Source organism: Taudactylus pleione, unplaced genomic scaffold (assembly GCF_031769625.1).
Source record: "Taudactylus pleione unplaced genomic scaffold, aTauple2 ptg000041l, whole genome shotgun sequence".
Taxonomy (NCBI): Eukaryota; Metazoa; Chordata; class Amphibia; order Anura; family Myobatrachidae; genus Taudactylus; species Taudactylus pleione.
The window spans coordinates 46,051,000-46,063,670 of record NW_028284443.1 but is presented as its reverse complement, the minus strand read 5'-3'; the positions used below and the strand labels follow the sequence as shown (position 1 = coordinate 46,063,670).

The following is a 12,671-nucleotide window of genomic DNA, read 5'->3' as shown; positions in this document are numbered from 1 at the left end:
AAGTCGTCTTATATTTTGAGTAGCAGCCTAGTTAGGCAATAGAACTATGGCAGGAATCCCTGGTGTTAGAAAAATTAAGGTGTATTTAGAACCTCTAATTAAAAAGCCCAGATGACAGGACAAGACCACAAAAACAAGAGATATGGTAAGAACTTACCTTTGTTATCTCTGTTTCTACGAAGTCCATAGGGTCCACAGGGTTGACCTTAGGGTATAGCTGGATCTGGATCCATGGGCACCACGCAGTTAAAGCTTTAGCTGCTCCCAGGATGCACTTGGGTCCGTCCTCCTCTATACCCCGCCCCCGGCCACAGCACCTCAGTTGGTAAGCAGCCAAGGCCGGAGGAGGAGACTAAACAGAGAGAAGGAAGACTGGAACACACAAGAAACCATACTCACAGAAATGGGAGACGGAAAACCGGTGACCAGCCACACAGCCCATTTGAAGCCAGGTGCGTCAGGGCGGGCGCCCTGTGGACCCTATGGACTTCGTAGAAACAGAGATAACAAAGGTAAGTTCTTACCATATCTCTTGTTTTCTACTTCAGGGTCCATAGGGGGTCCACAGGGTTGACCTTGGGGATGCCCCAAAGCAGTACAACTAAGGGAGGGGACGCTCCTGTGCTGAAAGGAGTACCAGGCGCCCAAAGGATGCATCCTGAGAGGCAAAGGTGTCAAACGCATAGAACCTCAAAAACGTTTGAATTGAAGACCAAGTGGCCGCCTTACACAGCTGAACAGCAGAAGCGCCACGTCTAGCAGCCCAAGAGGGACCCACAGAACGAGTGGAATGAGCCTTAACAGAGGCTGGCACAGGTAAGCCCTCCTGTGCATAAGCCTCACAAATAACGGAACGAAGCCAACGGGCTAACGTTTGTTTGTTGGCAGGCCAACCCCTCTTGTGAAAACCAAAGAGGATAAACAAGGAATCAGACTTCCTAACCGAAGCCGTCCGGTCTACATAAATTCTAAGCGCCCGGACCACATCTAAGGAAGTCTCACCAGCTGAAAGATCAGGGGACTGAAAAGCTTGCACAACAAGTTCCTGATTAATATGGAACTTCGAGACCACTTTGGGCAAAAACTCAGGACGAGTGCGGAGCACCGCTCTGTCCTGGTGAAAAATCAGGAAAGGAGGGCGACAGGAAAGCGCCCCCAATTCAGACACCCTCCTGGCCGAAGCAATTGCCAGGAGAAAAACCGTCTTAAATGTCAGCCACTTGAGCTCCACCGCCTCAAGAGGCTCAAACGGAGGACCCTGCAGGACCCGTAGCACCACCGCCAAGTCGCAAGGAGCCACAGGAGGCACAAAGGGAGGCTGGATCCTGAGAACACCTTGGAAAAAGGTGTGAACGTCTGGTAGTATTGCAATCCGCCGTTGAAACCACACGGACAAGGCGGACACATGAACCTTCAGAGATGCAAGGCGTAAGCCGAGATCCAATCCTGACTGAAGAAATTCCAAGATCCTAGAAACTCGGAACACCTGAGGATCATAAAGTCTGGACTCACACCACTGAAAGTAAGTGTGCCACACTCTGTGATAAATCCGTGCTGAAGCAGGCTTGCGTGCCCTGAGCATGGTACCAATAACCGAACTGGAAAAGCCCCGAGACCTCAAGACGGCTGTCTCAAGAGCCACGCCGTCAAAGACAGCCGACCCAGATCCGGGTAAAGGCAGGGCCCCTGAGACAACAGGTCCCGACGTTGAGGAAGAAGGTACGGAGCGTCGATGGAGAGGCTCCTGAGATCGGAGTACCAAGGACGTCTGGGCCACGCCGGAGCTACCAGCACGAGCATGCCGCTGTCCTGCTTGAATTTCCGCAGAACCCGAGGAAGCAGGGATATCGGAGGAAACAGATACGCCAGGTGAAACGTCCATTTCACAGACAGCGCGTCCACCAGACTTGCACCTGCGTCTCTTGTCCTTGACCCGTAAACGGGCAACTTGTGATTGTGACGGGAGGCCATCAAGTCCAGCTCCGGCAGTCCCCACCTGTCCACGAGTAGCTGAAACACCTCTGGGTGAAGCGACCATTCCCCGGGATGCACGTCGTGACGACTGAGGAAGTCCGCCTCCCAATTGAGGACTCCGGGGATGAAGACCGCCGAGATCGCTGGAATGTGACCCTCCGCCCAAGACAGGATACGAGACACCTCCGACATCGCTGCCTGACTGCGAGTTCCGCCTTGGTGATTGATATACGCCACCGTGGTGGCGTTGTCGGACTGCACCTGTACCGCCCTTCCGTGAAGAGCGGGGCCGGACGACTGCAGGGCCCTGTATACTGCCCGCAGTTCCAGGATGTTGATGGGGAGAAGTGCTTCTTCCGCTGACCAACGACCCTGAAGCGACAAAGAGCCGGTCACTGCCCCCCAACCCCGGAGACTGGCATCCGTCGTGAGCAGGACCCAGTCCGGGATCCAAAATGGGCGCCCCTCGACCAGATGAGCTGTCTGAAGCCACCAAGCCAAAGATAGCCGAACGTCCGGAGACAAAACCAGCACCTGAGAGCGGATCCGGTGAGGTAACCCGTTCCATTCTGATAGAATCAGCCCCTGCAGGGGCCGGGAATGGAACTGGGCAAATTCCACCATGTCGAATGTCGACACCATGGACCCCAGAACTCTCATAGCCGAATGGACCGACAGGCGGCAACGGCTCAGGCAACTGCGTATCCGCAGCTGTAGGGAGGCGACCTTCTCCGGAGTCAGGAAGATCCTTTGCTGACGCGAATCCAGCAGGGCTCCCAAATGAACCATCCGCTGTGATGGAATCAGGGAGGACTTTTTCCAATTTATCAACCACCCGTGTGCTTGCAGGCAAGCGATCGTCAGGTGGAGATGTTGAAGCAGTACCTCCGGGGAGCTCGCCAGCAACAGGAGGTCGTCCAGGTACGGCAGCAGCCGTACATTCTGGTTCCGAAGATGTGCGGCCATGACCGCCATAATCTTCGTGAACACCCTCGGTGCCGTGGAGAGACCAAAGGGTAGCGCCCGGAACTGATAGTGGTGTTGAAGGATAGCGAACCTCAGATACCGCTGGTGTGAAGATGCTATCGGAACATGGAGGTAGGCGTCCTGGATGTCCAGGGACACCATGTAATCCCCCGGTTCCATCGCCAGAATGATGGAACGTAACGTTTCCATCCTGAACTTGGGAACTCTGAGGAATTTGTTCAGAGACTTCAAGTTGAGGATAGGGCGATGAGAACCATTGGGTTTCTGCACCAGAAACAGAGACGAATAATACCCCGTCCCTCGTTGTGATAGAGGAACGGGAACAATGACCCCTGCTTTCAGCAAGGACTCTATAGCCTCCTGAACCTGTAACGCCTTGGTCTTGTCCTGAGAAGGACTTGTGCAGAAAAACTGGTAGGGTGGTCTGTGCCGAAAAGACAGGGTGTACCCCTGGGAGACCACTTCTCGAACCCAGGCATCCGTGGTGGTATTGTGCCAGCACTGGGCAAATAGAAGAAGTCGGCCTCCCACTCTGAGGTCCCCCAGAGGGAGGCCCGACCCATCAGGCCGCAGGTTTATTTTCCTGCTTGGAAGAAGGGCGCCGAGCACTCCAGGCTTGCTTCTTGGGTTTAGAGGCCGTCTTACTCGCAGACTGTCTCGGGAAGGACTGACCTTTCGCCTTACCCTGAACCCGAAAGGAACGAAAAGCCGAACTCCGAACCTTAGCAGGCAGTGCCGCCGAAGGGAGGAAGGCCGACTTGGATTTAGCCAGGGTGTCCACTATTTTGTCCAAGTCCGGACCAAATAGTAATTCCCCATTGAAAGGTAAGGCCTCCAGACCTTTCTTTGAATCAGAGTCCGCTCTCCAGGACCGCAACCATAAGGATCGGCGGGCAGACACCGCTGCAGCCGATACCCGCGAGGTCAGCAGACTAGCATCTAAAGAAGCTTCTCCAATGTAAGAAGCAGCGTCCCTCATTTGTCCCAACAACGCCCGCTGGACATCCGGAGCGTCGTCCGGGAAGGTATCTTCCAATGCATTGGCCCACCCCTCAATGGCCTTGGCCACCCAGGAGATGGCCATGGACGGTCGGGCCACCGCCCCGGAGAGGGAGTAAATAGACTTTAAGCAAGTCTCAACTTTCCTGTCCGTGGGATCCTTCAGCGAGGATATCGACGGTAATGGTAAGGTGGCGCCCCAAGTTAAACGGGTGACATGGGAATCCACCGCCGGTGGAGTTTCCCATTTTTTACAATGTGCCTCAGGGAAGGGGTAATTAGAAGCCAACCGCTTCTGAGGAAGGAATCTCTTACTGGGCGCCTGCCAAGCTACCGCCATATGATCCGTCAACTGATCCGACAGGGGAAACACCGCAGAAGCCACCTTAGTTTTTTTTAAACTAGGAAACTTCGACTTAGGAAGCGGTGCCTCATCCTCTATAAGAAGAATAGCTCGCACCGCCCTAACTAGTGCTCGCACATTAATGGACGACTTGGTATCCATTTCCTGGACCGAGGCGTCCGAGTCAGTGTCATCAGGGACCTCCCCATCATCTGAGGAACCCTCTGAGTCCGATACCTGAGCAGCCCGTGTCATGAGTGGGCGTTTTGAAATCCTAGAAGGCATGTCAGTCTGCAACATTGACTGAAAAGCCGAGGAAGCGGCCGCCAAATTTTGCACAGAGTTGGAGAGCACATCCACCCAGGGTGGAGGAGTCACCATAGGGGCCTGAAAAGGTACCACAGGCTGCTGCGGCACAGGGGAAGCCTGTATATACATAGGCAACCCCGCATAGGGACCCACCGACTGAGACCCAGGAGGACTCCGCAATAACTGCGGGACACCCGGGGAATGGGGGATGGTCGGCTGGGGCAACGCCCTAGTAGGGAGAGCAGTCGGGACCGACAGACGGTCCGCAATAGACACCAGCACTTGAGAAAACATCGCCCACGGTGGTTCCTGCGCCAGAGAAGGTCTGGATGGGCCAGGAGCCACCTGGCATCGACTACACAGGCCATCCTGTGACAAATCCTCCCTATCTACTCCTGCAGAACAGCGTCCGCAGGAGGCCAACACCGGAGCCACTGAGCGCTCAACCTCCTCGTCTGACATGACAGAATATATTATATATCTGGCACCAGGGTAGAAGTAAAACGCACTCACCGGTGTGCTGAACAATAGCCCACAATATGGCACTGAGTAGCACACAACTGTATGTGACGGACCTCACAAATACGTGATCTATATAAGTGAGGTCAGTAGAAACGCCCCTCCCCCACACACCTGTAGGGCTTGTAGGAGAAGTAAAGGGATAGGTATAAGCTGACAGTAAGTAGAAAATAAGCACAGACACTCAGCACTAGCAAAAGTCACATACCATGCAGGAAGATATACTCACTGCACCTTTACACTACAATCAACCTGCCCAGATTCAGTGTCTGGGAGGGCTATAGTGCTGTGTACGCTGTCCTTAATCAGGGGAGAGGTACACAGGGGGACCGGTCCGCGTGCTCCCTGAAGATCTGCGCTGCCACTTTGAGAAAATGGCCGCTGGAGACCTCAGAGGAGGAGTGGCCGAGGAATCTGCAGCTCAGCGACGCCAGACTCCGTGCTGAAAGGCGCGCTGAGCTGAGGGGAGGAGCCGCTGACAGGGAAGGCTTCCTCCCCTGGCTAGCATATTAATCCCAGGGCTGCAGGCTTCCCGCTTGCCATATATCCCTGGTAGTCTAGTGGTCCCACGGGTTATTCCTCCTCAGAGGGGGAGCCCGCCGCCACCGCTAGCGGCCCCCGGTCTGTCCCCTAGGACCGGGGGCAAAGGACTGCATGTGCAGGCAAAACCCGCGAGCCGCCGCTAATCGGCGACTCGCGGCTTACCTTGTCCCCGGCGACTCCGGCAGCAGTCCAGGGAGGGACCCAGAGTCCGGCTAGTACGGACTCTGGCCTCCCGCCGCGATCCCCAGTGCAGTACTGGCGTCGCGGCGCCAGCGGGGAAGGAGAGCGGCAGCATGGGCGTCTGCATAGACAGCCCGTCGCTGCCACACTAGAGCCTCTGTTGTAAAATAAAAATCTAACAGGCTCTTTTTTTTTTTTTTTTAAATAAAAATAGAAAGCTTTTGGGGGCTGCTCCTGCAGCCCCCCTGCGCAGGTGACCCGACTCCGGCCGGGCACCAACTCAAACTGAGGTGCTGTGGCCGGGGGCGGGGTATAGAGGAGGACGGACCCAAGTGCATCCTGGGAGCAGCTAAAGCTTTAACTGCGTGGTGCCCATGGATCCAGATCCAGCTATACCCCAAGGTCAACCCTGTGGACCCCCTATGGACCCTGAAGTAGAAATGTGATTTTTCATGCCTGCTGGGCAACGGTGTCACTACATTGATTGGAGCAAGAATTCATTCTTATTTACTTCAGGGTGCCATCTAGTTGATAGCCTATAGATACACTCATGGAATCTGCTACTTCTCTCCATAGATTTTTTTCTCAGAATTCCCAGCCATTGCTCATCAGGGAGAGTTGTTGCCAATATATTTTCCCACTCTTCCACAAAATATGGAAGCAAGCATATAAAAGTTAACAAGTTGTATCTAACTGAAATAGCTAGCAAGATATACAAAAAGAAGTCACCTAGTACCTAAAACATGGAAAAAGTCTATCAAGAGGTCTTATGTCTTATTTCATACAAAAAAAAAAATCTTTCAATTCCAGGGGTCCAAAGGGCCAGAACCAAATCTCTTTCTAAGATAATGCATAATATGTCAAATCAGCTAATCGCAAATCATTTGCAGGGCGATGCATCAGTGCAGTCGGGATGGGTGAGACTTTTACCTTGTTGTATGACCTCTCCCTGGCAGATGGATATAAAACACCAGACCTAATTTTTGAAGGGTGCATTTGAAAAACTACTTTATCCAGCACCATCCCCTAAGTAGTAGAACCATGGAAGTCTCAATCTTGTAATTTATTCAATCAGCTTCCGGCTGCAGGAACCCATCAAAGGACTGCTGTCCTTCTCCAGGACTGCTTCTCGATGAAACCTTCATCAAGAGCCAGGAAAGAGGTGTTTAATATGTTTATTTACTGGACATTTCATTATCCTAGAGCTAAAATAAAGAGATTAATCAAAAACATTTAAACTAAATAAGAATACATATTTATATACTCACTCTTGACAGCCTCCAACAATACCAATCTTTCCATCCTGTCCTTTGTGCTTTTTAGAAGTAAGCGGGGGGATGACATTCCTCACCAACTGGAAGATATTCTCCATGTCCTTTGATGGGCGTGTTGGACGCAGGGAGAAGGATCTCTCCAAAACTAAATAAGAAATTGACATTACTGTTTTTCAAAAGGCACGTCTAATCATATGCAGACTGTCCTAAGTGCTAGGTATTGGCTTGTGCCATCAGCAAATGCAGGTTCACATAATGGTGCAAAGAGCTAATTGTGTTTGTGCACTTTTTGAAAACATGGTTTTATTATTGTGTTATTGCATGCACAACTGTTGGAGTTAGGTCACTGCAGCTTAATCTAAATAACATATATGGAGATCCTGCCACAAGGGAAAGAAAAAAAAAATAAATAGGATTTTTAGTCAACTTACCGTTGCATCCTTTTCTCTTAAGCAGGCTGGGGCACACTGGACCATGGGACTGTAGGTTGGGGCTGGAGTTGGCACTTAATGAAATGTAGCTTTAAATCCTAAGCTCCTCCCACCTGCAATCCCACAATTAGCGTTCCAGCTAGGCTGTTTTAGCAGGGCGCGGCCCTCCTTCTGGAGGGCAGAAAGCGCCCTGCCCTCACAGCCTGCGGGTGCCGTCTTCATCCGCGGGTCGTAGTGTCCCGCGGGTGGGGAAATATGCGGTGACCCGGTCACCGCCGGTGAATAGACGCTGGGTGCATGCGCCCAGCATCTATTCTTCCCTGTCAGTAGTGCTTGGGGGCTGCCCGGCGTGTCCGTAAGTGCCAGGCACGCCCCAAAGAGTGACGAAAAAGTGAAGCGTCTTATAGACACGCCCCCTTTTCAATGGCCATGCCCCCTTTTCGGGTGCACGCTGAAGTGCATTCTCTAGCTCCGGGGCCATGCCTGCCGCCGAAGTTAGCGAACACTACACAATTCCAGTACTTCTTCAAAAAGAGTCCAGAGAGGAGTAGCAGGAACCCCATGAAATTGTTTAGAACAAGCAAACAAACCAGTAGGGAAAAGACCGGTCAAGAACCAAACACCACGCACGTCTGAGCGTGAGGGAGGGATCGCAGTGTTCCTCAGCCTGCTTAACAGAAAAGGATTCAATGGTTGGTGGACCAAAAATCCTATTTTCTCTTGCAGAAAGGCTGGGGAACACTGGACCATGCGACGTTCAAAAGCTGCCCTCAGGGGAGGGAACGCTCAGGCTGCCTGTACACCCCATAGTGGGTGCCGCCAGAGGCATATATAAAAAAAAAAAAACATAGCTACCTACATCCAAACGTACCCTACTCCTCAGGCACTTAAAATGGAATTGTGGGATTGCGGGGGGGAGGGGAGGGGAGGAGTTTAGGATTTAAAGCTACATTTCATTAAGTGCCAGCTCCAGCCCCAACCTACAATCCCATGGTCCAGTGTTCCCCAGCCTTGCTGCAAGAGAAAGTATATATTTTGTATAGTATAGAGGCCAAGCCTGTACAAGTTCCTTCCAAATATTGGCAGTCAGAATATTAAAGGAACTATAAAACAGCAAAGGGCCTTTCTGAAAAATTATTTATACAGCCCAAGTGACCTAAACAATATAACAAACTTACCAGCAACTTTCTCTACCATAGAATATCAGCCAATGTTCCCGCTCCTTAACACAGTACAGCAGTCATACAGGACAACAGCCAAGAACTCTGCTCCCTACAGGACAGTAGCTAGGGCCACTCCACTCATAGTATAAGAGCCAGGGTCTACCTTCTCCATCTACACTATAGCACACAGACAACAAATTTTCCTCCATAGGTTCCTGCATATCCTGGTATGCTACTCACATTGCTGGTGCAAGGATCCCATATTTATAAACTGTCCATAGCAAGTGCCAGCCTTAACAGTGCCAGAGGGTGTAATGGGTACATTAGTTTGCCAAACAACAGTTACCCACCGGCTGTTCACTAGCTTTCCTTAAATGTTGACAGTAGATATAAATGTCTATAGGTTAAGTGTCAGTGCCAACATGTCCCCTTTGCCTCTCTGCCCACAACTTTTATTGCCACGAAAAAAATGATGAATCTTGTCCATTACCCCCAGATGAAAATGAAAAGCATAGGGATGCTTGGTGGAAATACCATATACATCATGTTGTGTCACTTGTGGGCCAGGTCCGGCACCATGAGAATAACGGTTTAGGACAGATGTTAGTCTTCACTATCACCCAATGCCAGATAAAATAGTTTAGAAACAATAAGCTTGAGGGGTAAATTTACTAAAGGTTGACCAACACTTCTAAACTGATCTCAAAAATGGTCTGTTGATCGATTTTAATCAATTTAAAATCGACCTTTAGTAAACTTACCCCTAAACGTTTTAACAAACTTTTTTGAATGAGTTGATTATATATATTAGTCTTATCGCGCAGTCTTGTTTTATTACGGTTTGTTCCCAATTGTAAAGTGCAACAGCATATGCTGGTGCTATATACGTAACTGTTAATAATAATTGTATACAACACATGAATGGCTGTTTCAGGCCTCTGTTTATTTGTAGAGTAAATAGGAAAAAAACATCTCTAGTGGTAAATAGATAATTCCCACTGTAAAAAAAAAAAGCCTTTGCACATCATGCTAAAGTCCATAGTATTCATCTCTTCCACATGGTATATAATTCACTACACAAGTGGTCCTAAACTGGGTGCCGTGGGTTGGTGATCCAGGACCTAATAAAAAATATGTTTATGGTCAATTGATTGGCAAAACCAGTGCTGGTGGCTGCCAATCATAAAATATGTGGACAAACAGAAGTGCAACCCCATCTACTACTACATACAGATGTATCCTTGCTCATCTATCCTCAATATGTCATGCAATGCGACATGCCTGGCGTGAGTGAGCCGCCAGGTCCAGTGCAACTCTGCTAGCGTTTGTAGTCTTTTTTGACGACAATGCGACTAGGACGCACCAGGAGATTGTGCTGATTAATTATGTGACACTTGTATATGTGTGCACCTGAGTCTGTAAACGGTACTTGGCATAGAAAAAAGTTACGGCCGCTTTGCATGCTGATTGACTCGCGCACACACACACGCACGTGTCACAAATCAAATTAATCATCAGTCTCCAGGCGTTTCCTAGTTGCATTACATTGTGACTTAAGATGCATTTTCTGCAACAACAAAAAAAAAATGCCTGGTGCTAGCAGCATCTCATGGGACAAAGCGCACCAAGAGGGGCTGTTAGGCTAGACTACAGCATATATGAGTGGGGACATCTCTGTAAATGAACCTGAAGAAAACAGTTAAGCACAATTTGCTATCAAGGAAGCTTTGGGATCACTGCACTACACGATCAGTGCTCTCCTGTGCTGTTATTCAATGTTTAAGCTCAAGTTTCCTTCTTTAACAAGATAAAACTACCCAAAATCATTAACATGCTTCAATATCTGACCAGGAAATGTTCTCTCTCGCTTAGAGTGGGGTTTTCTTAAGGTGCACCCAATATGAGAACTACTGTTCAGATAAATAGGAATCTTAGTGGGGAAGAACTAGACAAATCTGACTAGGGTCCAAAAAATAACCACCACCCCCTTACCAGAAGAAAGGATATAATACGTAGACCACCATATCGGGTATGTTTTGGATGGAATTATCCTTTAATATGGACTATATAAACAATCAGACTAGAGGTAGTCTTGCAGCTCCATATCAAACCTACTTTAATCCAAAGCAGAACTACACAACTCCCCTAAAGTTGCTGAAGGTGTGTGAACTGGTCCAGAGGGCAAAACCACCGTTTCATTCTGCACGGAGGGGGGGGGGGGGGGTTGGGGGAGTTTCCCACTACTCGGCTTCGACTGACCTTTTCCTTATAACAGGGTATATGGTAACCAGGATCGTGGTTATAAACTTTGCAGATTGTATTACCAACTAATTAGCCATATTTTATATGTATAATATAATTATTCAGGGGCACAGAAAGGGGGTTGCTAAGGCGATGACTAGGCTGCACATTCCTGCTTTTGCTCTTCTTCGCCCCTTTCTGCGAATTGGACTGCTGTAATGAGTTATTGGTCTCACGAGAGGACATCACCTCATGGTGCCTTTTGCTCTCCTCTAGACAGGGACGGACACAGAGAGACAAGGCTGTATGTGTCCAGGTCACCATGGCTAGTGAAATAAATAAAAAAGCAGAGATGTGGGCTATTGTCCCGCCCCCAGTATATTATATGACATATACATTATAGCAACCCCTACTTGGGTGTGTATAGAATGTTTGATATAACAATTTGACTTAACTCATATCTATTCCCTTCTCTATTTATATATTGAAAAATAAATTTACACGTTAGGATAACTCACTTGCACAAACCTACTTCTAAATCTGTGTTATAATGTAGATCTGGCATTGAATTATCGGATCTTTGCTATTCTCACTTAGAGGAAATCACCTGTACTTATCTAGGTGTTTTTTACTTAAAAAAAAAAAAAAAAAACACAACAAAATCACACTATTTGAATATATTAAAATTTGGCAAGACGACTGGTATACTTCCACTATTTATAATCTGCCGATTATCATGTCCATTCTGAACGCAGCGTATGAAATCTGGAAATGCTTGATTTCTAAAGTTTTCAGTAGCTTTCTAATCAAAGTAAAATTATTCCTAATTTTTGTTGCTAGGTTACATTTTTATCCTTGGTGAGTGGACGCTCCTCACAACCCCAGAGTGCAGCCACACCACTTTCAGAGGATGGGTGTCCAGGTTGTTGCTGTACAGGCGCCCAAAATTCCTCGGTGGCCCTGATTATACTTTGCACTGGGCCACAAGTATATATTGGTTCTACATAACAACAATATATTTGCTAAGCTTATTCACACAGACAAACTGGTCCCTTGGTGAAGTTTTTAAACCCTGCCCTACACGATGAATCCTATGCTTAACATGGACGCTAAGAACAACTAAAGGAAAAAAGTTTTACATTTCCAGTCTTTATAGCTAGATAGCTCACAATTGGGCTCAACAAATACAGGGGACAATGGAGACTGAGGGGTATATTTATTAAAGGTCGATTTGAATAGATTTAAAATAGAACAAAATCGATTATGGATTTCGTGTTTCTGGGGCTAAATCACCCATTTAATAACAAACAATTTTGATTTAGTTTTTTTAAGTATTAGTAATGTGTGATTTAGCCCTAGAAACAAAACATCGATTTTGATCTACTTAACCCTAACAGTTAGTTTTTGTCAGAACATCTATTTATAAGGTGTGTGTTTGGTTTGCCTTGCTGTGGGTACATGTTTACGGGCTTAGATTTTTTTGTTTTACACATACAAGAGCTTTGCACCTGACAGAGAGCCAAGCGGGGAACCAGACAGATATTACAGTGTGTAGCTGAGCAACAGTCGAGGGAGAAGCACTAGGAGGGTAATTGAATTAGGAGCGAATACATTCGTCCGGCCGAATCTGCGCGGCAGCTGCCGCACTTTACGGTGGCAGGATCTCACTCAAAACTGTTCACTACCCCATAGGGTAGTGAGCACTTTT

The 12,671-nt window shown here is 48.4% G+C and overlaps 1 protein-coding gene across 4 annotated transcripts in view; it reads right to left on the bottom strand.

The window, feature by feature from the left end:
- NAXD (NAD(P)HX dehydratase) overlaps nucleotides 1-12,671 on the bottom strand; it is a 56,643-nt gene that overhangs the window by 33,029 nt on the left and 10,943 nt on the right. For all 4 annotated transcript variants that reach the window (XM_088458402.1, XM_088458396.1, XM_088458411.1 and 1 more), the window contains one exon: nucleotides 7,123-7,273. In XM_088458402.1, coding sequence (XP_088314528.1) covers nucleotides 7,123-7,273 — 151 coding nt within the window. The remainder of the gene's footprint in view (nucleotides 1-7,122; nucleotides 7,274-12,671) is intronic.